Source organism: Mastigoproctus giganteus, chromosome 13 (assembly GCF_048544385.1).
Source record: "Mastigoproctus giganteus isolate SK-2022 chromosome 13, ASM4854438v1, whole genome shotgun sequence".
Taxonomy (NCBI): domain Eukaryota; kingdom Metazoa; phylum Arthropoda; class Arachnida; order Uropygi; family Thelyphonidae; genus Mastigoproctus; species Mastigoproctus giganteus.
In genome coordinates this window covers 150,247,896-150,271,512 of record NC_143587.1, presented here as the reverse complement: position 1 = coordinate 150,271,512, position 23,617 = coordinate 150,247,896, and the positions used below count along the sequence as shown (strand labels likewise).

Genomic DNA, 23,617 nt, shown 5'->3' with positions numbered 1-23,617 from the left:
AAAAACCGAGCCTGGAATATATTCCGCAAACATCCTACTACCAATAATCTTATAAATTATAAAAAACTCAGAGCCAAGGCTCGCCATATCAGGAAGAAAGCAAAAAGACTCCTGGGTCCGATTTGCAAATTCAGTTAATAAAAATACAGATTCTAGAATAATATGGAGAAAAATAAAACAATTTCCTCCTCCATCCTCCCCAATTTTCAACTGGAGTGGACAGGAGCTGTGCACTCCTGCAGAAATTGCAAATGCTTTAGGCTCTGTATTCTCACAGCTGTCTGGATCGACTGCATATGACCAGTCATTTCAGAAGATTAAAGCTTCAGCTGAAAAATCTCGATTGAACTTCAAAACCAAATCGTGTCTATCATATAATCGGCCCCTTACTATGATTGAACTTCAAGAAGCTATATATACCTCAAAGAACAGTGCTGCTGGTCCAGACGGAGTGTATTATACAATGCTTAAACACTTAGATAACAAAGCATTATCCTTGATGCTAACTTTCTACAATCGTATTTTCACTGAACATTCATTCCCCACATGCTGGCATCACTCCTATGTACTGGCAATTCCCAAACCAAGGAAAAATCACTCTATCCCTCACCACTATAGACCTATTTCTCTTACCAGCTGCTTGGGTAAAACCCTGGAAAAAATGATACACCACCGACTGACCTGGTATCTTGACTCCAAACATTTAATATCTGATAGCCAATTTGGCTTCAGAAAAAATCGATCATCCCTGGATCTCATGGTCAAAGCTGAAATGAACATCAGGAATGTGTTTATCCGAAATGAGCATCTCGTTATGGTATGCCTTGACATAGAGAAGGCCTTTGACACCACTTGGCGTTTTGGCATCTTGAAAGATCTACATTCCCTTGACCTCAGAGGCCACTTACCATATTTCATACAAAACTTCCTTCAGCATAGAACTTTTCAAGTCTGCTATCGGCAAGTCCTCTCGCAAATCTATATACAAGAGGAAGGCTCAGTTCTGAGTTCTACCTTATTTGCAATAAGAATAAATAATATAACCAAATGCATACCCGTCCCTGTAAACACATATCTCTATGCCGATGAACTGACTGTTTCCTGCAGTTCACAGAATATGAACTTCATCGAAAGGCAACTACAAATCTCTCTTAACAATATTGAACTATGGATGACACAGAATGGATACCGACTATCACATCAGAAATCTAGTGTCATTCATTTTTGTAACAAACGAGAGATGCATCCTGAACCAGAGCTTCACTTAATGAATCATCCTATATTAGTCATGAAAAGTATTTGCCTCCTTGGCCTCATTTTTGATAGTAAGCTTAATTTATTAGAACATATCAGATATCTGCGGACTACTTGCCAGAAAAAAATGAATATACTCAGAGTTCTTTCTTAGACAACATGGGGTGCCGATCGCTATACCCTGCTTCAATTGTATAGAACTCTAATTAGGTCTCGTCTTGATTATGGTGCCCCAGTCTATGACTGCCAGGGAAAGCGTGCTTACACGCCTTGCACCTATTCAACATTCTGCCATCGGGATTGCTACCGGAGCATTTAGGACATCGCCAGTACAAAGCCTTTATATTGAAGCCCATGAAGTTCCACTCTGTCTCAGAAGAAAGGTGTTATTTGTGAATTATGCAGCTAAAATTCAAAGCATGCCTACCCATCCAATTTGGCCTATACTTAGTGATCCACAGTTTAAAATTTTTTATAGAAATAAACCCAGTGCAGTTCAGCCTACTGGTATCAGATTACAAGCACTATCAGAAACTTGGAATGTCCATCTCGAAAAAGTCCTCCAAGATCCAACCTCTTCAATCGCCCCATGGGCCTGTACTAAACCATCCTGCGACAATTACTTCCTAAAGTGGGGGAAGCATTCCCTGGCAAATATCAATATACAACAACTCCATACTGCTCACACAGAGAATTATCCTTTTTTTACAAAAATATATACCGATGGATCAAAGTCTGATAGTGGAGTAGGTGCTGCAGCAGTTTTCCCTTTTAACACCATCTCTGTATCACTTCCCACCGAATGCAGCAGTTATACAGCTGAGTTATTTGCCATCAAGCTTGCTCTACAAAATATTCTCCATCTGTCCATCAAAAAGAGTATAATATATACGGACTCTCAGAGTGCACTTATAACCCTACAAAACACCTCCTCACCAAAGAATCCTTTAATAAAAACTATAAGATATATGTTGATACATACTCAGGAATGCCAGCTTGTAGTTATCTTTTGCTGGATCCCAGGCCACACTGGGATATCTGGAAATGAAAGTGCAAATTATGCCGCCAAACATCCTTCTAATTCAGATTCATCATGTGCTCTCGTTCCATATGCTGACTACAAATCTAATATACAAAGAATATGTAAGGAACAATGGACACTGATATGGCAAAATAAATCAGATAATAAGCTCTGTCAAATAAAACCAGATCCGCAGTTATGGGCCTCTAGCTTCCGGGAAAACAGAAAGGAAGAAGTAATCCTAGCCAGAGCAAGAATTCGTCACAGTCACATTACCCACCTATTTCTCCTCACAGGCAATGATCCTCCTCAGTGTACACGCTGCAATTCTCAACTCACAATGAAGCACATTCTTGTTGAATGCACCTTATACTCGCATGCCCAGCAACTCTCATTCAGTTTTCTTCCTAATCTTAAAGAATCTTTGAACCTCTGTCATATCATAGGTAACGATGCCAACCCCACAGAATTTTTCTCATTTATCAAACGGATAAACTTATATGATCAGTTCTGACTGTTTGCAAAACAGTCATCATGAGTATCGTCCACATCGCTGATAGGCGCAATATGGCCTGAGCAGCCCTTGCACCAAAAATAATAACAACAACAACAACAGCTATGTACAGTTTCCTGTACATTAGATAAATCCTTTTCAATTTTAATATTTTTTGGCCTCAAAACACAAAATATATGTACAGGAGACAATTGAAACATTAATGGTGGCATATATGGACTATTTCAGCGCAATCCACTGAAATAGTGAAACGGTGTGGCATCCTGAAGATATACTATTTCACATATATCTGCCAGTTACCCAATAATTTTTAATTTTAAAAGTTAAAAACTTTAGTTTTAATTAAGTATAAGAGTAGAAATTAACATAAAATTTTGGTAGATGTACAGAAACAACCTCTTTCAAATGCAGAAACCTACCTAGTCCAGGGCCGGACTAGGTAGATTTCTGCATTTGAAAGTGGGAACTTGCACTCCCAGATTACCTAAGCAGCAGCTTTATATTCTTCAGTAATATTCTTTGTGCTTTCCAGCCCCTATAATTCTTCAACACTCTGATCTTTTAGTGTAATATGAGGGCAGGAACGTCTATTGCTATCCTAATTTCCTTCCTAACTTCACCTCTCATTAGCTAAACAGCCAGGCATTGACTGCTAATTGTAACACAACATTCATTTTAAACAAAACAAATATATATATATATGTGTGTGTGTGCGCGCGCGCGTGTGTGTACTTATTTATATATTATTACTTTTTATAATTAATTTTGGTACTACTTGGGAGCATCAGGTTTTTAGTGACCCCAACCAACCCGCTAGTTATATAAAAATCTATTCCTGCAGTTCACAGAATATGAACTTCATCTTGCTAGTTATATATAAATCTAAGCCTGGTATAGATAGCCTAATATACCATAGATACATATAAATATATAACATAGATACATATATTAATATAAAAACAACAAAATTAATGTAAAATTTTAAAGAAGATTAGAGACATTTAGGGGAAATTAGAGAATACTGGAGATATTGGAGAAAGTTAGCGAAAATTAACATTCTCCCTCATAACCATACATCTGCTACTTCCCCAGGGGCTTTGAGGAGACATATAGCCATGCTAGAAGAATATTATAAGCCTAAAGAAGGTGGGAAAATTGAACATTTTCAGTTTGACCACCACAGGATATGAAGGTGAGGTATAATGATATTTTAATCTTATACATGCCTGTAGTGCTTTGAATCTCATATCACAGTTTGCTGACATATATGTAAACCATTACTTAAAATTTAGTACTTATATAAAATTAAGTACATATATTTAATAAGATTACTCTTATAATTCCAAATTATCCACCAAGTGATTAACCTAGCAAAATTGGTATAGAGATTACAGAAACTGGTATGTATAATACATTCCTCCAGTATGGCTATATGTCTGCTCAAAGCCCCTGAGGGGTAGCAGAGGTATGACTGTGAGGAAGAATGTTCATTAATTTTCACTAACGTTTGCCAATTTCTCCAGCTTTCTTTAAAATTTCATTAATTTTGTTGCTTCCGCAGACAAAGCCCCTTTCTCAGAGGCTTTGTCTGCTCAGAATTAGGAAAACATTCTTCCTCTGTAGTGATTTTTTTTTTTTTTTTGGCTGATGCTGCATAAGCTCATACATTTGCTTTCTTGCATCACATGCCATTACTACTACTCAGGTAGAATGTTTTCCTAATTTTCTCCAATTTCTCCTGTATTCTCCAATTTTCTCTAAATGTCTCTAATCTTCTTTAAATTTTACATTAATTTTGTTGTTTTTATATTAATATATGTATCTGTGTTATATATTTATATGTATCTATCGTATATTAGGCTATCCATACTCGGGTTAGATTTATATATAACTAGCAAGTTGGTTGGGATCACTACAAACATGGTGCTCCCAAGTAGTACCAAAATTAATTATAAAAAGTAATAATATATAAATAAGTTAAGTACATATAACCCATGCACATATAATGTCTAATTGTCACTGTACAATAGCATTAATGTAGCACTTAATACCCTCGTTTACACTATTTAAAAATTTAATATTTAAATCTAATTGTTATCAGGCATAAAATCAAAGTGCCATCAAAGTCACAGAAGGTTACTCTAACTGTAACTCACTTACTGGTTTTACTGCATATAATAATATCAGTACTAATTTTAGTACTGATATTATCATATTATGTAATTTTATAATAGTATACAATATAAGTATACAGGGTGATTCACTACCAGTGCGACAAACTTGCAGGAGGTGTAGGGGGCACAAAGACGAATCGGAATCACATAGCATTGTAGGGTCCGAAATGCTTTTGTCATGCGGTAGAGGACGTTGAACGGGAAGTCGCATGATCCCGCTGGAAGTCAGCATTTGCAAAACGTTTCTGTTGAAGAAACCAAGTAGCAAAAGTCCTCCGGAGTGGATAATCCACAGGCTGCAATGATTGGACGTGTTGCAGATGGTATGAACTCATTTGGTTTATTGACAGTATCCTCCATACAGTGGATTGGGAAATGCCTAATCGTTGGCCTATCACTCGAGTACTCGTACTCAGATTGCCTTCTGCAAGACGTAGGGCGAATGACGTCCTCGTCGTTCGCTCTCGATTCATGGTACCTCTCGTGAAACAACCAGTCTCACGTAACCATCTGTGCACACGTGCGAAAATCGTATGATGAGCAGCACGCCTGTGCGAGAACCGTTCCTGGTACAAGCGCGGAGTGGTGCGCCCGTTACAGTCTGCAGCTCCATACGCGAGGTGCATGTCGGCCAGTTCAACGTTTGAATACTCGTCCATCCTGCTGACTTCCAGCGGGATCGCTGTTCACGCGACCTCCCGTTCAACGTCCTCTACCACATGACGAAGGCATTTCAGACCCTGCAATGCTATGTGATTCCAATTCCTCTTTGTTCCCCCTACACCTCCTGCAAGTTTGTCGCACTGGTAGTGAATCACCCTATATAACACACATACATATAAGTACAAATACTACATAGATTTTTATATTTATATTGTGAATAATAATTCCTTGATAAAAATGTAAACTGAGAGATCAAAAAAGTTTTGTTTTTTGCCCTTAAAAAATAAAGTACTAATAGAAATAAAAGATACCATTGTTGCCGTCCTGATTCAGTTCCTAGAATAATGGTAAATAGGGAGAGGTAGCAACAGCAGGAGAAATTCCTGCTGAAAATAAACCAAAAATTGAAAAAAAAATTTTTTTAAAGAGTTTTATTTATGTATTCATTGATACATATTTTTCCATCTGTGAAAACTGTTATTATTATTATTAGAAATTTTTATCACTACTTTAGAAAATATATATACTGAAAATGAGCCCCCCTCTTCAGGTGAAGCCCCCAGTAATGGCCAGTTTGGCCACAGCATTAACATGGCCCAGTGTTTGTCACTGCTTATGACTCATGGCTAATGATATGTTTCAAAGGTATAATTTTTTTTTCTGTTTCTGTTTTAATATCTGATTCCTTTTTTAATTTGTGATTGCAACTTCTAGTGTTCTTGGATGTATATCGAATTTTTTGGTTGAATTTGACAATGTTTTATGTAATATTGAGAAATGACGAGAGTGTTGAGAGAAGCTTATCAACTTAAAAGGAATAATTGCGAGCTGTTAAACTGACCATATGAATAAATGCAATGTACATGTACAACTTACTGGCTTAGTTTCCTTGGTAAAAATAATAAAAAAAAAAAAAAATGATTCATGTAACTATGAAGCACAAACCATTGTTCTTAGTTTCAGCCCTAAAACATGAAGTTTTTATATTAATAGTAGGTGAAATCTTGTTATTTGTATTTCATAAAAAATGGATGAAATTTCTATTTATTATTATTATTATCCTAAACTAAATATCATTTTGCTATATTTTACCATATTTGCTTCATTTTATTTCAATTTTAATGCATAAAAGAAGTGTGCCAGCAAGTTTTTATTATACAGAATGGGACAGAGGTGGATATACAGTTGTATATTTGTTTTATTTTATTATTTTTAACTTGATCTTTATTTTTTAATTGGTAATTCTTGGCTGTCATTGTCTCCGTATTGCCTGCCTGAAAATAAATAGAAAATTAAAATAAAATTATAGTGCACGCTATATGCCTATAATGTGCACTGTAATTTTTGTACCACCCTGCATGCAGTTTATGTTTATAAAAATTATAGTTTTTATATTATTATTATTATTATTATTATTATTAGCCCTATGGTGCAAGGAAGCCTGAGGCTTATGCAACACCAGCCAAAAAAAATTTTCTGAGTTACCCTGTGTGTGTGTGTGTGTGTGTGTGTGTGTGTGTGTGTGTGTGTGTGTGTGTGTGTGTGGAAGAGAGATAAGTAGAAGGAAATCACCAAGAAAGAGAAGAATGATGATATCCAGCTGAGGACCCTGGGTGTGCCAAGCCCATACTCACCAGATGTGAGCCCCTGGGATTACATAGTGCTTTTTAAGGTTTTGTTTTATTGGTTGCTTATTTTTCTCAGAAACCTGTTTCATTAAAAATAAGCAGTTGTGCTTTCAATTTATCAATGTGTGTCTGAAAAAAGTAGATTTTTTTTTTTTTTCCATTAATAATACAGTAAACATAAAATAATACAGCATACAGTAAAAATAGTTTGTTTTATACAAATGTATATTCTCTAATTTTCAAAAAGAAAAAAAAAAAAAAAGATGATCATAATCTATGAGTTTTAAAAATTCCACACTATACTCTGGAACTTTTAAAATTATATAAAAAATAAATATAAATGCTGTGTGGGTTAACTGGTGTGCATTGGTAACAGTACACATGTAGGCAGTTATAGTGAAATTTAAAAAAAATAATAATAATAAATACTGCAAACATTAATGTTTTTCATTTTACTGTGCTTGCTCTGAGTGTAGTGTCTGATAGTGTAGTGTAATTAAAGAAAAGTTAGTTTAGCTCATAAAGTATTTTTCTGTATTTTTTTTTTTCCCCCTTTTAGTTATTCTATTTTCAAAATCACTTCCTTAATATTAGTTACCAAAAAATATAGCCTTCCAATTTTATTCCACTTTCTCTATTCCTCTTTGTGCGATTTTTCTGTTGGTCTGTCTGCTCCTTGTCAATAAGAATTGTTTTCAGACTTGAAATTAGATGCAGTTTGGTCAGGAAAGTGACTTCATTAATGAATAAACTGGCATTAATCAAGTGTGTGTTGTATATTTGGAAAATAAATCTGAAATATAGGTAAAATTGTGTAACTGTTGCCTTTTTGACCAAAACTGGATTTCTGTGTGTCCGAAAACATCTCCACTGTCACAAAAGGAGAAATAAACTTTTTCCTGTGTGCATTAGAAACATCTAAATGATTAAAATGGGGGTGGGGAGAGAAACATACTTAAGCCAACTAAATTTCCTAAAAGTCTGTAGTGTATAAAACTTTTTTTAAAGGTAGGTCCTTTCTTAAAGTGATTTTCCTCCTAAACTTTGTGATTATTGGTTTCTGATTTTCCCATGTTATTGGAATTTTAAAATTAATTATAGTTATATGTTAAATGAATTGATTCTGTGTCCCAAGAATAATAGTTATTTATGGTGTCTTGAAATATATATTGTACAAAATGCTCCAGAAGCATGTGCAAAAAATTCTGAATCATGTTCTGGGGTTTAATGTTATGTGGGGGTGGTATTTAAACATGTGTCCATTTGAATTAAATAAAATCACTATGGATTTTTTTAATAATAAAAATAATAAATAAAAATAAAAATCGATAAGATTAATTATACGCTCACCTAAAATCTTTGTTTTTTATTATTTTTTTTTAATTTTATTTTTTTACTGTTCCAACAACACCGAATTGGAATAGAATAAATGAACCAGTCTGGTTTGGATTAATCTTTATTACTCTTTTTTTTTTAATCTGGACCCAAACCAAAAAAAATGCCCCAGAATTTTTTTGTGCATACCACTTTCTGTGTGTGTGTGATTAGGTATGTATAAGACAGTAGTGTTTAATAGTGGTAGTGTTTTTTTTTTTTTTTTTTTCTTGTCAACCAATCTTTCCCCATTGATTACAGAGGAAGAATATACGGCATCAAGTAAAATATTTCAGTTTTTTTTTTTTTTTTTTTTTTTATATATGCCTGTTGAGATGTTCTCTGATGAGTAGAAATTTTCCTGTCACAGCTAAATGACATAATATTAGTAAAGTAATTTGCAACATAATCTTATATAATTACAGTATTGCTGTGTAATAGCAATACTGTAAATGGATGTATGCATTTTAAATAAAGGCAGTACTGTGGTTTTCACCTCCAATTTCTGATGTTTTCTGTTTTGAAAACTTTTGTTTTGTGAAATACATCTTGTTGTGATTTCTTATTTGTTTGAATAAACAAATGTCTAAATAGTAAATAGTGTTCTTAGAGATATGTAGTACACATTGATTTTGCACCTTGATATATAACCATACATGTTATATGTTGCATAATGAAGTATTAGATCTGCATTGCTCAATTCCCAGATTGAGCCTGTCTTTGAAGTTGTATTTAGTAAGATTATTTGACTATCACTATATTTTATCATTTCTCCACTTGTGATTTATTCCCCATCTATTCAAGCCCTTGTCAGTGTCTTCTACTTTTAAAATTTTAATTAATTATTTATTTATTGTTGCTTAAGTAATTATTACCAATACTAGTTTTTGTATTAAGATATCTATATAATAAAAACTAGTATGTTCTAATATTTGTCCAGCTTCACCTTTATTACATGTTGTGAAAGGCTACCCTGAGTATTTCAGAATGCAAGCACCAGTGGATTAAGTAGATTGTGTGGTTTGGTTACAGAAGAAATATTTCTCAGATTTTTAAGCTTGATTATTCTGCCCTAGTGAGGCACAGAAGGAAGAAACTTAAAGTGCTCTTTCAGGACATTCTGGAAATAATTCTCCTTCACACTGTATCTCTGCAGTGAATAAGTTTTGTAATATTAAGCAGAATTGGCCAGACTTTTTCAGGATAGCATACACTGTTATTTAATTAGAAAATGCTAATTAAGTAAAATAATTGAACACACACAACATGTGTGTGTCAAATGGAATTTATTTTTTTGTACTATGATTTTAAATTGTTGATCTATAGTATATCCTACACATTCCTTTAAAATTAAGAAAATGATCGTGAAATGAAATAATGATAACGTATAAATCCAGTAAAATATCTTTAATATAAATACTTTATAGCTTTCGAGACAATCGTATCTCTTTTTCAAAAGAATTTGAACTTAACGGATACAGTTATGTGTGCAGTGAGATGTGTGAAGGCACATTGTTCAATCATTAAACTGGCATTCATTGTTGCTGCAAGGACATGCGCAGTTCTTCTCCAGCACTTGTCGAGGTATAAAACGGTTGTCTCCAAGATGGAGTGCAGTCTTATGCCTTTGGAGCAGTTCATGGCTCTCGAATTGCTCAATATATTGAGTGACTCTAACCATAGGCGGTGGCGGAAGTGCCAGGAGTGGTCTATTATTTCATAGTCTTGCCTGGGATTGAGGTCGTGGTGGATAGTCCAGAAGTGCTCCGCGATTATGGACTGGTCGGTCTCAACAAGGCGGATTGCTCTGTTGTGTTCCACAAGGTGGTCTTGAAGATGTCTCGAAGTCTCTCCTACGTAGCAGCTCTCACAGTCTCTACAGGTTATGCGGTCTATTACACTGCTGCATAAGAGAGGTGTGACAGGGGTCTTTACACTGGAGACCAGGGAACGTAGGCTCCTACCAGGCAACTGTACGCGTTTTATGCGGTATTCCCTGAGGATTTTTGAGATCCGGCCTGGATAGTAGGGAACGTAGGCGGTAGGTATATTGTCCTGGGTTGTTGGTCTCGGGTGGACTTGGAGCCATTCCAGCACGGATGCAGCCAGGTATAGCGAGATTTCTCGTGTGAGGACAGACTTAATCAATTGTGTCTACCCAACACACGTACTGGACAAGTGTTGCAAGCACAAGAGCTCACAGTCCACCCGAGACCACCAAGACAGGACAATATACCTACCGCCTACGTTCCCTACTGTCCAGGCGTGTCAGGCCGGATCTCAAAAATCCTCAGGGAATACCGCATAAAATGCATACAGTTGCCTAGTAGGAGCCTATGTTCTCTGGTCTCCAGTGTAAAGACCGCCTTGCGGAACACGACAGAGCAATCCGCCTTGCTGAGACTGACCAGTCCATAATCGCAGAGCACTTCTGGACTACCCACCACGACCTCAATCCTGAGCGAGACTATGAAATAATAGACCACTTCCGCCACCGCCTATGGTTAGAGTCACTCAATATATTGAGCAATTCGAGAGCCATGAACCGCTGCAAAGGCATGAGACTGCACTCCATCTTGGAGACAACCGTTTTATACCTCGACAAGTGCTGGAGAAGAACTGCGCATGTCCCTGCAGCAACAATGAATGCCAGTTTAATGATTGAACAATGTGCCTTCACACATCTCACTGCACACATAACAGTATCCGTTAAGTTCAAATTCTGTTGAAAAGAGACACGGTTATCTCAAAAGCTACAAAGTATTTATATTAAAGAAATTTTACTGGATTTATATGTTATCATTATTTCATTTCACCATGGATCCCAGTACAACAGGCCCATTTATACTCAAAATGATAGTGTGTGATTCTAATACTGTCAATTTTAAAAAGAGTAATCATAATAATAATAATAAAATATGACACCTATAAATGCATATTAACAAAAGTAAGTAAAGTTTTTGCTTCTTATATTTCAAAAAAAAAATCATATCTCAAAGCACATAGAAATTAGGCCGTAGGATTTTTTTTTGCTATTAATAACTGCATAACATTATACATTAATTTTTCCATCATTAAAAATAGTATATAGTGAACAATTTGTATATTATACTTTATAAATGAGAATAGTCACCGACAATTTTTGGCAAGAAGTTACCCTTTAATCTCATAAAGTGCATAGTTTATCAATAAGATTGTTAATAAGGCTATATCAGTAGTAAAAAGATGTCAGACGTTTTATTTGAACGGGCTTTATGTTCTGCAGATTATTTTTCATGGCTAGTGATGATTTTGAATATTATAGTTTTTGGTAATGTTAAGAAGGAACAAGTTCTGTTACCAGAATGTTCATTATGCATGAAAATAATTATGATTATTTAATATGTAGAATTTTTAAAGTTAAATTTATTTATTTATTATTATTATTATTTATGATTATTCCCTTTAAATAAATACATTGACTTTCACCATCAGATTTTTTCATCCCTTTCTGTAATAAGGTCAGCTTAATTGAAGTCAGGGCATTAGCATTCCAATATATAGGTGGCTATTCATTAAATTATGCCACTATTTAGACTAGGGAAGTGCCAGCTAGAATAGATATAATAGAATGGCCTTAACATCAGTGACAAATAATAGCATGTTATGCTTTCTTAACCTTTATTCTGTGTTGTTTAGTTTATATTCTAATATAAATACCTTGTCTCTAATATACTTCTTTCTGTAAAAAGGTTTGCTGACATCACTTTCCTATCACTATTTTTATATTTATTTATTTTTTGCCCCTTCTCCTGGTTCAAAATGGAAAGCAGGTTCTCCTGCTTTCCATTTTGATTCCTATGGGCCTGATTGGATTTCTCATTTTCCACCTATTTAGAAAAGTATAGATTTAAATCATTTTTCAATTATATGAACTAGCTAGTCACAAATAGAGGCTTTATTTATATATATATACACACACAGTCAGGCAAATTGGCCTTTACATATATAAAATATTAAATATTTACAGACAATATGCTCATGTTTACTTTCTTTTCTATTAACAGAGGGGTTTTTTTTTTTTTTGTAATGGAGCATGATACTGTTTTCAGGGAGATTATTAAATGTAATGCCACGATCATTGCTCTAGGTGCTGGAGAAACCTTTCCCCACCTGTATGATCTGATTTGAGAAAAATCATTTCACCATTGTGTTTGGAACTCTTTTCAGAAATATTTTGCTATTGCCATCCATTTTCCTTCCCTGATGACCTGAATGAAGAAATTAATTATAGACCCCTTAATTTTTTACAATTTAAGAGAATTGTATTGCAGTTAAAATTGTTTTCCTTAACATTATATTAGGTGTTTCCATGGCTCAGATAACCTCAGTTGGTGGTCAAGTAGTATCTTCTGCTCCAATTACGTTACAAATTCAGCAAACTGGCCAGGGTGGGGCTCGCCTTGCAATGCCATTAGGAATTGGACGTTTAGTTCAGACTTCTACCGGTCAGCATCTCCTGCTTACACCAGCTTTATCGGGAGTATCTGCAGACACATCACATCAAGTTGTTTCTCCTTCCATTTCTTCAGTATCTCTAACTGCAGGTACCAATTCTGGAACAGTTAATATACCAGCAAATGTCATGATTCAGGCTCCTGCTGTTACTTCTGCTGCAGGTACTAAAATAAAACTTATGTTTTAAATATAAATTTTAATTTCAGGGTGATTTTAGGATATGTTGCATCCAGTACTTCTTCCTATTTATATGACTTGCATTTCATCAGCTTTGGCATCTGTTTTAAGAGTAGTTTATTAAGTTATCATTTAATGAGGGACTTATACCTTTGTAACAGGATGGAGTCCATGTAAATCGTGGACTTCGTTAGTATTAACGTACATCTAGAAAATAAATCTGGTCCTTATTGATATTTTTACAGTACTAATACCTTTACATCATTTCATAATATCCCTATAGCTTGTGAAAACATGTTATGGGGATTTCATTCACAAGCTCGAGTATTGTATAGGATAAGCATATGATTAATGGTTGCCCCCCCCCCCCCCCAACTTAAACCAGGCAAGGTATATTCCTATGTTTCCTAATGTTTAAAGACTAATTTATTATTTAATAACGTTTCATCTCCATTTTCCTTGGGGCTGTCCTACAGTGAATATACAGTAATTGCATACTTCAATTATTGATAAAGAAATCATCACATTTTCTTAGATCAGACTTTTCCCTTTAATTGATTTTTTTTTTTGTTGTTGTTCATAATACATAATAAATATTCATAATACAGATTGATTAACAGATTCTTTACCTAAAGAATCAGTAAAAATACTAATGTGCAAATATGAATATGAATATTGTGTTATTGTACACATGCAGATGTATTTTATCATATATTAGACTTTGGTAAATATTTCATTTACATTAAAGACTGACATATGTAATGAAGTAGCATATTCATTTATCTTGTGTAATGATGAAACAGCCTTTATGTGAAATTTATTGAATTTGTGTTATTTACTCAGTTCTTTCTAATCAGAAACAGTAAGGGGAAGTGTTCCCCCCCCTCTACCGTATATAAACAGTATTGATAACTGAGTTATAATATTTGGCTATGCAGTTTTTAATCTTGGCAATATTTTTTTAAAAAAATAAATAAAATTCCTCTACATTTATCTCACTATACCATTAATTGTGAACAACATTCATACCTTTATGGTTGATCACCCTTTCACTGAAGGCAAATTTTCTTGTACCTGGTCTACTGCAGTTTAATGGTTTTTATGATTTCTTTTCTGAACACAATATTGCACAACTAGAGAGAAAAATAGTATATTTTAATCAAACGTAGACTAACTTAATAATATTTACAAAACTCCATGCATTTCAAGAAAATGAAATGCATGGGGTTTTGCAAACGATATACTTTAAAGCACCCATGGTTGACTAGTGTGTGACCTGCCTCGTGACTTGATAGTAGCCAGTCTCTTAACAAAATCATTATTATTACCAGGAATAAATTTGGAACCAATCGACATCTGAGTGAGAGATAAGATGTGATCCAGTTTTGATATACGCTCCATATCTTATCCAAAAGCTTATAAGGAGGGCCAATCTGCAGCACCCATGAAGAAAAAGAAAGAAAAATTATTGAACTTTGGCTATAATTGTGACATCCATAGATTTAGAGAAGTTTCCTATAGATGGAGCCTTGCACATATCTGTTCTGTTTGCGTGGAGAATCATTGGTTGAAATGATCCCCTACGCAAAAATACAAAGGGGTACTCTTACTATAATCTCTTCATTATAGAAGAGATTATCCCTCTGAGCAGTGCAGACGGGCTGCAAGAGTAGCTCATGGTGTATTGTCAATGATATATAGGAATTTTTCTAGCAGGGATAAGGAGGTGATTATTCCCTTGTATAAGGCAATGGTCAGGCCACACCTAGAGTACTGTATACAGGCCTGGAGACCTCATTTCAAGAAGGATGTAGAGCTGCTGGAACGAGTACAGAGAAGGGCAACAAGATTAGTGAATGGAACAAAGGGGTGCTCTTACGAAGAAAGGCTTAAGTTTTGTGAATTACAGTGTCTGGAGACTAGGCAGCAGCGAGGTGATCTGATAGAGGTGTACAAAGCCTTGAATGGTTTGAGCAGGCTCAATGCTGATGGGATTCTTCCTCTTGCTCAGAATAATCACCTGAGAGGGCATAAATTCAAATTGAAGAAAGACAGATGTAGGATAGATGTGCGGAAATTTGCCTTTAGCCAGCGGGTGGTTGGTAGGTGGAACAGACTTCCATCCCTTGTCGTGGAAGTTGATAGCCTAAATAAGTTTAAGGCTCGGCTGGACAGGTATTTCGAACGAACAGAGGGGTGAAGTGGAAGTGGTTATTTTTTATTTATTTATTTTCCTTTAAATTTTTTTGGCTGATGCTGCATAAGCTTGCTTTCTTGCATCAAATGCCTCTACTAATGCTAATGCTAAATCCCATTGTATAAGGCAATGGTTAGGCAACATCTTGAGTACTGTGTATCAGTTTAGAAGCCTCGCTTTAAGCAATATGTGATTCTCTTGGATTGGGTGCAGAAATCGAGCACAAGCAAATTAGTTAAAAACACAAAGGGATATTCTTACTATAAATGACTTCAGTTCTCCGTAACTGGGCACTTGGACCTGATTGAGTTGTTTAATGATTTAAAGTTATTCAGTAAGCAAAATGCTAATGGCATCCGTACTCTTTCTAACAACACGCGTGTGCGGGAACATGAATTTCAATTGTAAAAGGATGTTGACTGTGGGATAGTTCTATCCTACAATCAGCATCCTTTTACAATTGAAGTTCATGTTCCCTTGTGTGTGTAGGATCTATCTAAATTTTCTTTCAGCTCATTCATAGGCACCATGGGCTTTCCTGGCCACCAGTTTACAAAGCTCAGAAACTTCATATCAGCCTGTATCATAACTCCCAGGTCCTTTTCTTTCTCTTATATTTTTAATTCAACCCTACCAAGTGTAAGTCTTTGCATTTTGTTGTAAAGTCTTAAAACATAGCTACCACTTTTCTGACCATTCTTGAAGCCTGTTCAAGTCATCCACAAGGAATGGTGCATGACACTGATGCTTAATATTTCTCCCCTTCTATACATTGTCTGCAGGCACCTCCGTAGCCAGGTGGGAAGGAGCACAAGTGCGTAGCACACGCTCCTTGATTAGACCGTGGTTTGAGCTCGTCACCACCAAATACGGAGGATGCGGAAAGGTCAGGGAATGCCCACCGCATATCCCAGAGCAATATGGCCTTAGTTGCTAATGCTCCTAAAAACCAAATAACAAACAAACAAACATTTACATTGCCTGCAAATTTTGACAGTCTCGCCGTTTATCCCTTCATTGTCTTTTATGAAAATCAGTAACAGCAGTGGTCCAAGAACCAATTCTTGGGGACCCCATTACAGACATTACACCAATCTGAAGAATATACATTAATCAAAACCCTCTTCCTTCTGCCTTGTAGCAATCCATCTTAGAAATTTGACAATAATCCCAACATGCTCCAGCATATACAATAACCTCGAGAGAGAGAGAGAGAGAGAGAGAGTCAATTGTCTTGCTATAATTCAAATAAACTATACCGAAATTGTTCTCTACATTCTGCTCATGAATAAATGTGTCAAAATAGCTTTCTAGATTAGTTAAACGTGATTTCCCTTCGCAAAATCATCTTTTGTGTGTCTTTCAGAATGCTGTTTTTATCTAAATGTCCCTGGATTGCACCCTTAATCATTGCCTCTTAAGATTTTCCCTACCTATGAAATAAGATTAACTGGTCTGTGGTTACTTTATGTATAGGTGATACTTTGACACTTCTCCGGTCCCAAGGAATCTCTCCCGAGTCCAATGATGCCCTCATAATTAACCTCAGTAGTTCAAATCACTCTCTGGTGCCTCCATCAAATTTACTGGGTATATGCCATCAGCACCACGAGAATATATTTGCCTTTAGGCTCAAAAGTTTTTATAATAAGCAGTCATCTGTAATTTCAAAATCCCAAATTTCATGTGGCTCAGCCTCAATTGCACAGCCTTTCCCCAGCATGAAAGGTATTTCAGCAACATCAGCTGAGCTATCTAAGACTTTCCCATGCCCAACACAAAGGTCTGATCTGATTAGGTATCTTCTTTGCATTCACGTACATGAAAAACTCCTTGATCCCATTCTTTGCAAATGTTTTGTCATATGTAGCCATTGCCTTCCTAACCTTATCTATGGTGCTAATTACATATAAACATGTAGTATCTTATGTAGGGCAGTATCTGAAACGTCAGTTCACCTCCTCCTTGATACATTGTTATGAATACAGAATTCTGTAAAAGGCCAGAAATGTGTGTAATATTAAGTTTGTTCATTCTGTGTGCTGTTTAGTTTTTTCTGGCCACTTTGCCCCTTTAAAGCCTGTGCAATGCCTATCTACACCATGATGAGTGGGACCTAAACTATACATGTACCTTGGCTGGCCTCAGAAAAAACCCTGTTCTACAGCTATTACTGCCCCAACAACTGAACAATTAAATAAATAAAATTTAAAAAATAATAATAAAAAAATCCCATACTCTGGACCCCAAACCCAATGTATCAGCAAAAAACAGGTGGTGGAGGGAAGAGGGAAAATATCTAATTCGTGATGCTTGTCATGAAGCATGAGTGAAAACAAGTATTATAAAAATTATGTACAAAAATATGTATAATTAAAATCAAACTGAAACAATAATGGTAAATGACATAGATACCTGTAATTCCAAGGTGATGTTCTAATTACAGATGGGAATGAGCAACGAAAATACTGAAGTTTACAACAGCTACAAGTTTATATGTAATACCAGAACTTTAATATTACCAGTTCACCCTACCTGTAATTTTTAAGCAAACAATTTTAATAATATTAATTGCTGTACTTAATTGCTGTCCCTGGATATACAGCATGAAATACCTCAGCATGAAATACCTTTCATGCTGTATATCCAGGGACAAGTATATTCTAGACCACATCATTACTCACAAACCACCTGACAACATAGTGCTCACAGTATAGGAACCATTGGCAGATAGCTAATCGCTATCTGCCAATGGTTCTTATACTCAATGTATCCAGCATCTAGTTTATAATAATCATCAAAATTTTGTTTCCATGCCGAGTTTCCTTTCCGCTTATTCCAGTCAGTTAGGGGTAGATTTGAAGTCACCTATAATAAGACATTCACACTTGCTTGTCCATTTTATCTGCATGGAGCAACTCTCATCATACTGTTCACAATTTTATGGTCTGTAGATGTTTCCCATGGCTTCTGTGATTTACCTTTGCTTCCAACTAACTCACACCAAACAGATTCTATGCTAGAGAAAAAGCTCATTTTGCACTCAGACTGCTTTTGTTAATAAGCATGACCTCACCACCCCTTCATTCTTTCCTAAATACATTATATATACTTTAGTAGTTGAACTTGTCATCTCCAGTTTCCAGGTGCCTCCACAATTCTTTTATCACAGCATTGGTAGTATTATGGACAGCACTCTTGACATTACTGTAGATACAGTTAAGGCTAAGAATACTTTAGGCTTGTTTCTGTAACTTTATCTTCCAACTCATTTGAAACATTGCCACCCTTAGAACAACTTGTCAAAATTTGCTATTGCAGCAATAAACAAGAATTCTTTATGTACAATATTATGGGTTCTGTTCGACATGTATGATTTCGTTGTGTATCCAAGAATTACTTTATATTACCTTCCTCCTCTAACTAGTTTCCCTGAATCCCTAAGGTATACTCAGTGACACTGCCAAAAATCCTTGTGCCATTTTTTTTTTCAAATAAATACTGTTTCTACAAAATAGGCTCCTTTTACCTACAAGTGCAAGCAATGTTGATGAAATTCCCCTCTCCAAAGCCTTGCAGACACCCTCAAGTCTTGAGTTATTCCACGTTTTCAGCATATAATCCCTGCATCATGTCTAGCCAGAATTGCAGACACATACAGATTCTGATATAACCTTTTGCAGCATGGTCCTGTATTTATCCAACAAATCATCAGGTTATGTTTGTTTAATGTCATTAGTCCCAATGTGGATAATAATACTCCCACCTCCCCCAAATCTAAATGTTATTATTGGTAACACATCAGTTTTTGCTGCTGAACAAACTCTAGTTCTGCCCCACCTATCTTGATTATAAAAAATGTCCATTTTTCTGACAGGTCATGAGATACCTAGGCCCCTGATGAGCTCTTAGTTACACTTGTTTCTAGGGGCTAGCACCCATTTCTTCTGTAACTCACATTCTTCTATTAATGCAGCAAGTTTTAATTTGGGATTGGTACAGTCCGTAGCCGAGTGGTCATGAGCGGGGGGGGGGGCGATAGCACACGCTCTTTGAGTAGACCGGGGTTCAAACCCCTGACTGCTAAATATGGTCTATCTACCAACCCGCCTGCACTGGACCAGTGTGGTACATTATGGTCAATTTCCTTCAGCATGAATTGTTCAGGGGGTTTCCATCCTACAGTGGGTTGATAATGGCTGCGGTTTACATTTTTTTTACAGTGATTACATCGGTTGCAAAGGAAAATAATCATTGGTTGAGCTTGGTTTGTCTTTTAGACCAACTTTGGAATATATGCCATAGGCTGTACAAGTGACAAATGTGTGACACACACCAGAAATGCCCACTGGCATCTTTGTCTTGGTCATGAAGCCAATGGACTTTGTATTTAAAGTGCTTTTTGTAACCTTTATTTGAGTAAAATTTTAACATAAGAAAAATTACAAAATTTAAATTTACAGTATAGAGAATTTAAATTAAGAAAATTACAGACATTAAATTTAAACAAAAATCTTAATGCCTTTCATTTAAGCCACTGGAGCCAATTTAAAACACATCTGCTCTCTTCATCTCGTTATTTCCAACCTCGCTACTATACGTGCTGATGAGATACTTACTATTTCTTGGATCACATATGTAAGAGGAGAACATAAATTAAATTGGAAAGGAAGGTTGTAATAGATGTGCAAAATGCTTTCAGCCTGAGAGTAGTTGATCTCAGGCGCCTCTGTAGCCAGGTGGGAAGGAGCAGCAGTGCGTAGCACACACTTCTTGATTAGACCGGGGTTCGAGCCCGTCACCACCAAATACAGAGGATGCGGAAAGGTCAGGGAATGACCACCGCATATTCCCGGAGCAATATGGTCTTAGTTGCTAATGCTCCTAAAAAAAAAAACAAATAATAACATACTAATAACAGTAATTGATCTTTGGAAAAACTTGTATGTGGTGTTTTGGAAATGGGTGATTAAATAAATTTAATGAAGGATTGCTTGCTTTTCTTTGGTTTCTCAGTTTGCATATGTATGACAACGTAAGTAAAGAGAAGTGCACTCTTTTTCCTTGGGGCATTTTTAATTTAACTTTCACTTTAAATTCTATGTCTTCAAACCATACAGATTAAGAGGTGAGTACCATAAAGAGCATAAGCTCTTGCTAAAATTTAATGAAAGATTGGTTAAATTATTAGAATGGATAGGCAAAGAATAGGATCCCTCTGTCCCCCAAGTGGAGAGTACCTTGTATAACCTTGCTCCTTTGCATTAGTTTGCTATTACATATACTAAAAGACATTGTGGATTTGCCAAATTGATAAAATCTTTTGCCTTTTAATACTGGACTAAGTAAAATTCTTTTGAGAAATAAACTAGTTGTAGAAAAGCCCATAATTATCACAGGAGCACTTTCCAGGAGCAATGGCTTCCTTTATATCCATTTGTTCCTCCGTGGATATTGCACCATTACAGAAATCCTCTATTCCCAGTTTGTTAGAATCACAATATAATATTAAATAGTATTATGTATCATAAATCTTTTATATAACCCCTAGAATGCAGTACAACAGATCCCATCCAAATTACTTAGCATCTATCGATCAGGGATTGTTCAAAAGTTTTGCTGTCTTCCCACATGAAACATTTAGAAATTCACATCTGCTTGAGGTCATTTTTCCTGACGGTTGTTGGTGGATGTTATATATGATCTAAAATTAAAAATATTACAAATAATGACGTTAGTAATTATAATGTGTATATAAAGCTATCAGAAAAAGTGGTCTGTGTTTGTAGTTGATTTTATTTCAGATTTTTTTCTGTTTCATAAAATCTTATTATAGATTTTATGAAACAGAAACTGTAAAAATGCGAAGTGCATTTTTACAGTTATTTTTTTTTTATTGTATATTATTATATTACATTAGTTTATATTAATTATATCAGTTTTTAATAAACTTTAAGTTCTTTTATTAATCTGTATTGCTCTCTAAATTGAGAGAGGTTATTATCCTGGGCCATATCTTTGGCATCAATATTTGTTAATGAAATTAAGAAAAAAATCCTCACTTGAGTCAATCAAACATGATTGTATTGATCTTAAGAAATTTACTGCATTGTTGATGCTTCAAAAATTAAAATCTTTGTATGAGAGATGTTCATACAAATTTTAGCATTCCTTTGGTATAGTTGTAGCTTTTGATCAGCATCACTGATGGTGTTAGATTTCGAAACCTATGGTTTTCTAATTATGACAACCTGATTATGTTTGCATTTTACATGTGGTATGCTCAAGTAAAATTTTGTATCTGTAAATTATATAAAGCAGAATTACAAGACATTTGTTAAGCAGTTGCACCTAAACACTGCTTCATTTGCTTTTACCACTAGTGTGAAACCACACTAGTGGTAAAACAGTGCTTGTTCACCGAAAAGCTACTTGTTTAAGCCTGTTTATTTGGCTCTGCACACAACCTTAAAAGAGGCATAAAAGATAATCTGAACCTATGTCTTGGATTAGATTGTGGTATAATCCTATATTGCCATCTTGAATCAACCATCTATTGCTTCCTCAGCTGCACAGTCAAAACTATGTGGAAATATTCGTGGAAACATTTCAGCTAACTGAAATGTTTCGGGGAAACCGTGCAGCTAACTCATACAGAAATAATGGATGAAAGACAATACACAATTCTTGATAGGATATCAAGAGACATTTCTAGAACAGGCAGAAATGCCACACAGGCTGGAGATACTAAGGAAGATCCAGACATTAGTAGCATGTGCATCTTCTATCAGAAGCCCCATAGAATCTTTAATAAGGTTGAAACTCTAGAACATCATTTACTCTCACTCAAATTTTATATGCTGGGCACAATCAAAATTTGGCTCGACTGAAGGATTTTTTGTGTGCAGTGTTGGCTGACAGAATAAGCATAGAGGTGGAGTAGAACTCTATCAAAACACCGCAAATGCTTGTATATATTACGACTCATTCTTGTGTTCATTGTTGATCTTAAATGCATTGATCCTTTAACATGTTCTTTTATACGCGCACTATCCCTTAAATTAGTATTCACTATTGAAGCAGCGAGACCTAATTCCGTGCAATAGATGACAAACTTTGTCCTGCTTCATACTTCTTAATTAATCATCTTCATTTCTAAATCAGTTTTGTTTCGTTTCCTAGCACTGTCAGCACTTGCACCTTCTGTTGGTCCCTTTCTCTTCACCATTGTATAAGTAAATAGGAAATTAGAGAAGATTCTTAAATTTTATTTTTTTTATATGATTGAAGATTTCAGTAATGGGGAAATCATTTCACCCTAATACCGTAACATAAAACCCACAGAATTCCAGTTATCGGTATTATCACAAATGCTATAAGATCGAGTTTACTACTCGTTTATAATAGATTGCGCTTACAGAAAAGTCCAATAAATGGAAAGTGCAAGTTGCTTTTATTGTTTTATGGTAGTGACCTCCAGAAATGTGTTTTAGAAAAATATCACAAACACGTTCAAAATTGATTCTTATAACCAAAAATATGATAACAATGAAAGTGTAGTGCAATTTCCATTATATAGATGACCTTTTAGAGAGATAAATTGCTTGGTTATATAGTGAAAAATTCAGCTCTTGAGGTCTTGGAACAAGTTACCAAAAAAAAACACGTGTTATTGGGTTCACATTATGATATTTTCACGATACCTCCATTTATTCCTACAGGATGGGCGCACAATAGCCTTGGATGCTGATGTGCCATAAAACTCCTAATAACCAACCAACGTACGGGATGCAAAATACATTTCGGGCACCTCCGTAACCAGGTGGGCAGGAGCAGCAGTGCATAGCACACGCTTTTTGATTAGACCGGGGTTCGAGCCCATGACCACCGCATATCCCCGGAGCAATATGGCCTTAGTTGTTAATGTTCTTAACAAAACCAAATAACAAAATACATTTCCACGATTTTTTTAAGTTTGCATCGGCCAGCAGAAACTTGTGTAAAGTCAAATATCTCTAAATCGAGTATTGCATAAGCCAAGTAGTGTCTCTATAGAATTAGTAGGCATGTGGATGACATTGAAGACATCTTATCTGCTCTCAGTTTCAGTCATCAGAC

At 35.5% G+C, this 23,617-nt stretch overlaps 1 protein-coding gene across 2 annotated transcripts in view; it reads left to right on the top strand.

The window, feature by feature from the left end:
* dom (domino helicase) overlaps positions 1–23,617 on the top strand; it is an 896,769-nt gene that overhangs the window by 365,288 nt on the left and 507,864 nt on the right. Inside the window, exon 22 of one of the 2 annotated variants that reach the window (XM_090388004.1) lies at positions 12,972–13,286. The exons of the other annotated variant lie outside the window; for it this stretch is intronic. Coding sequence (XP_090244130.1) covers positions 12,972–13,286 — 315 coding nt within the window. The remainder of the gene's footprint in view (positions 1–12,971; positions 13,287–23,617) is intronic. 2 annotated transcript variants of the gene reach the window in all.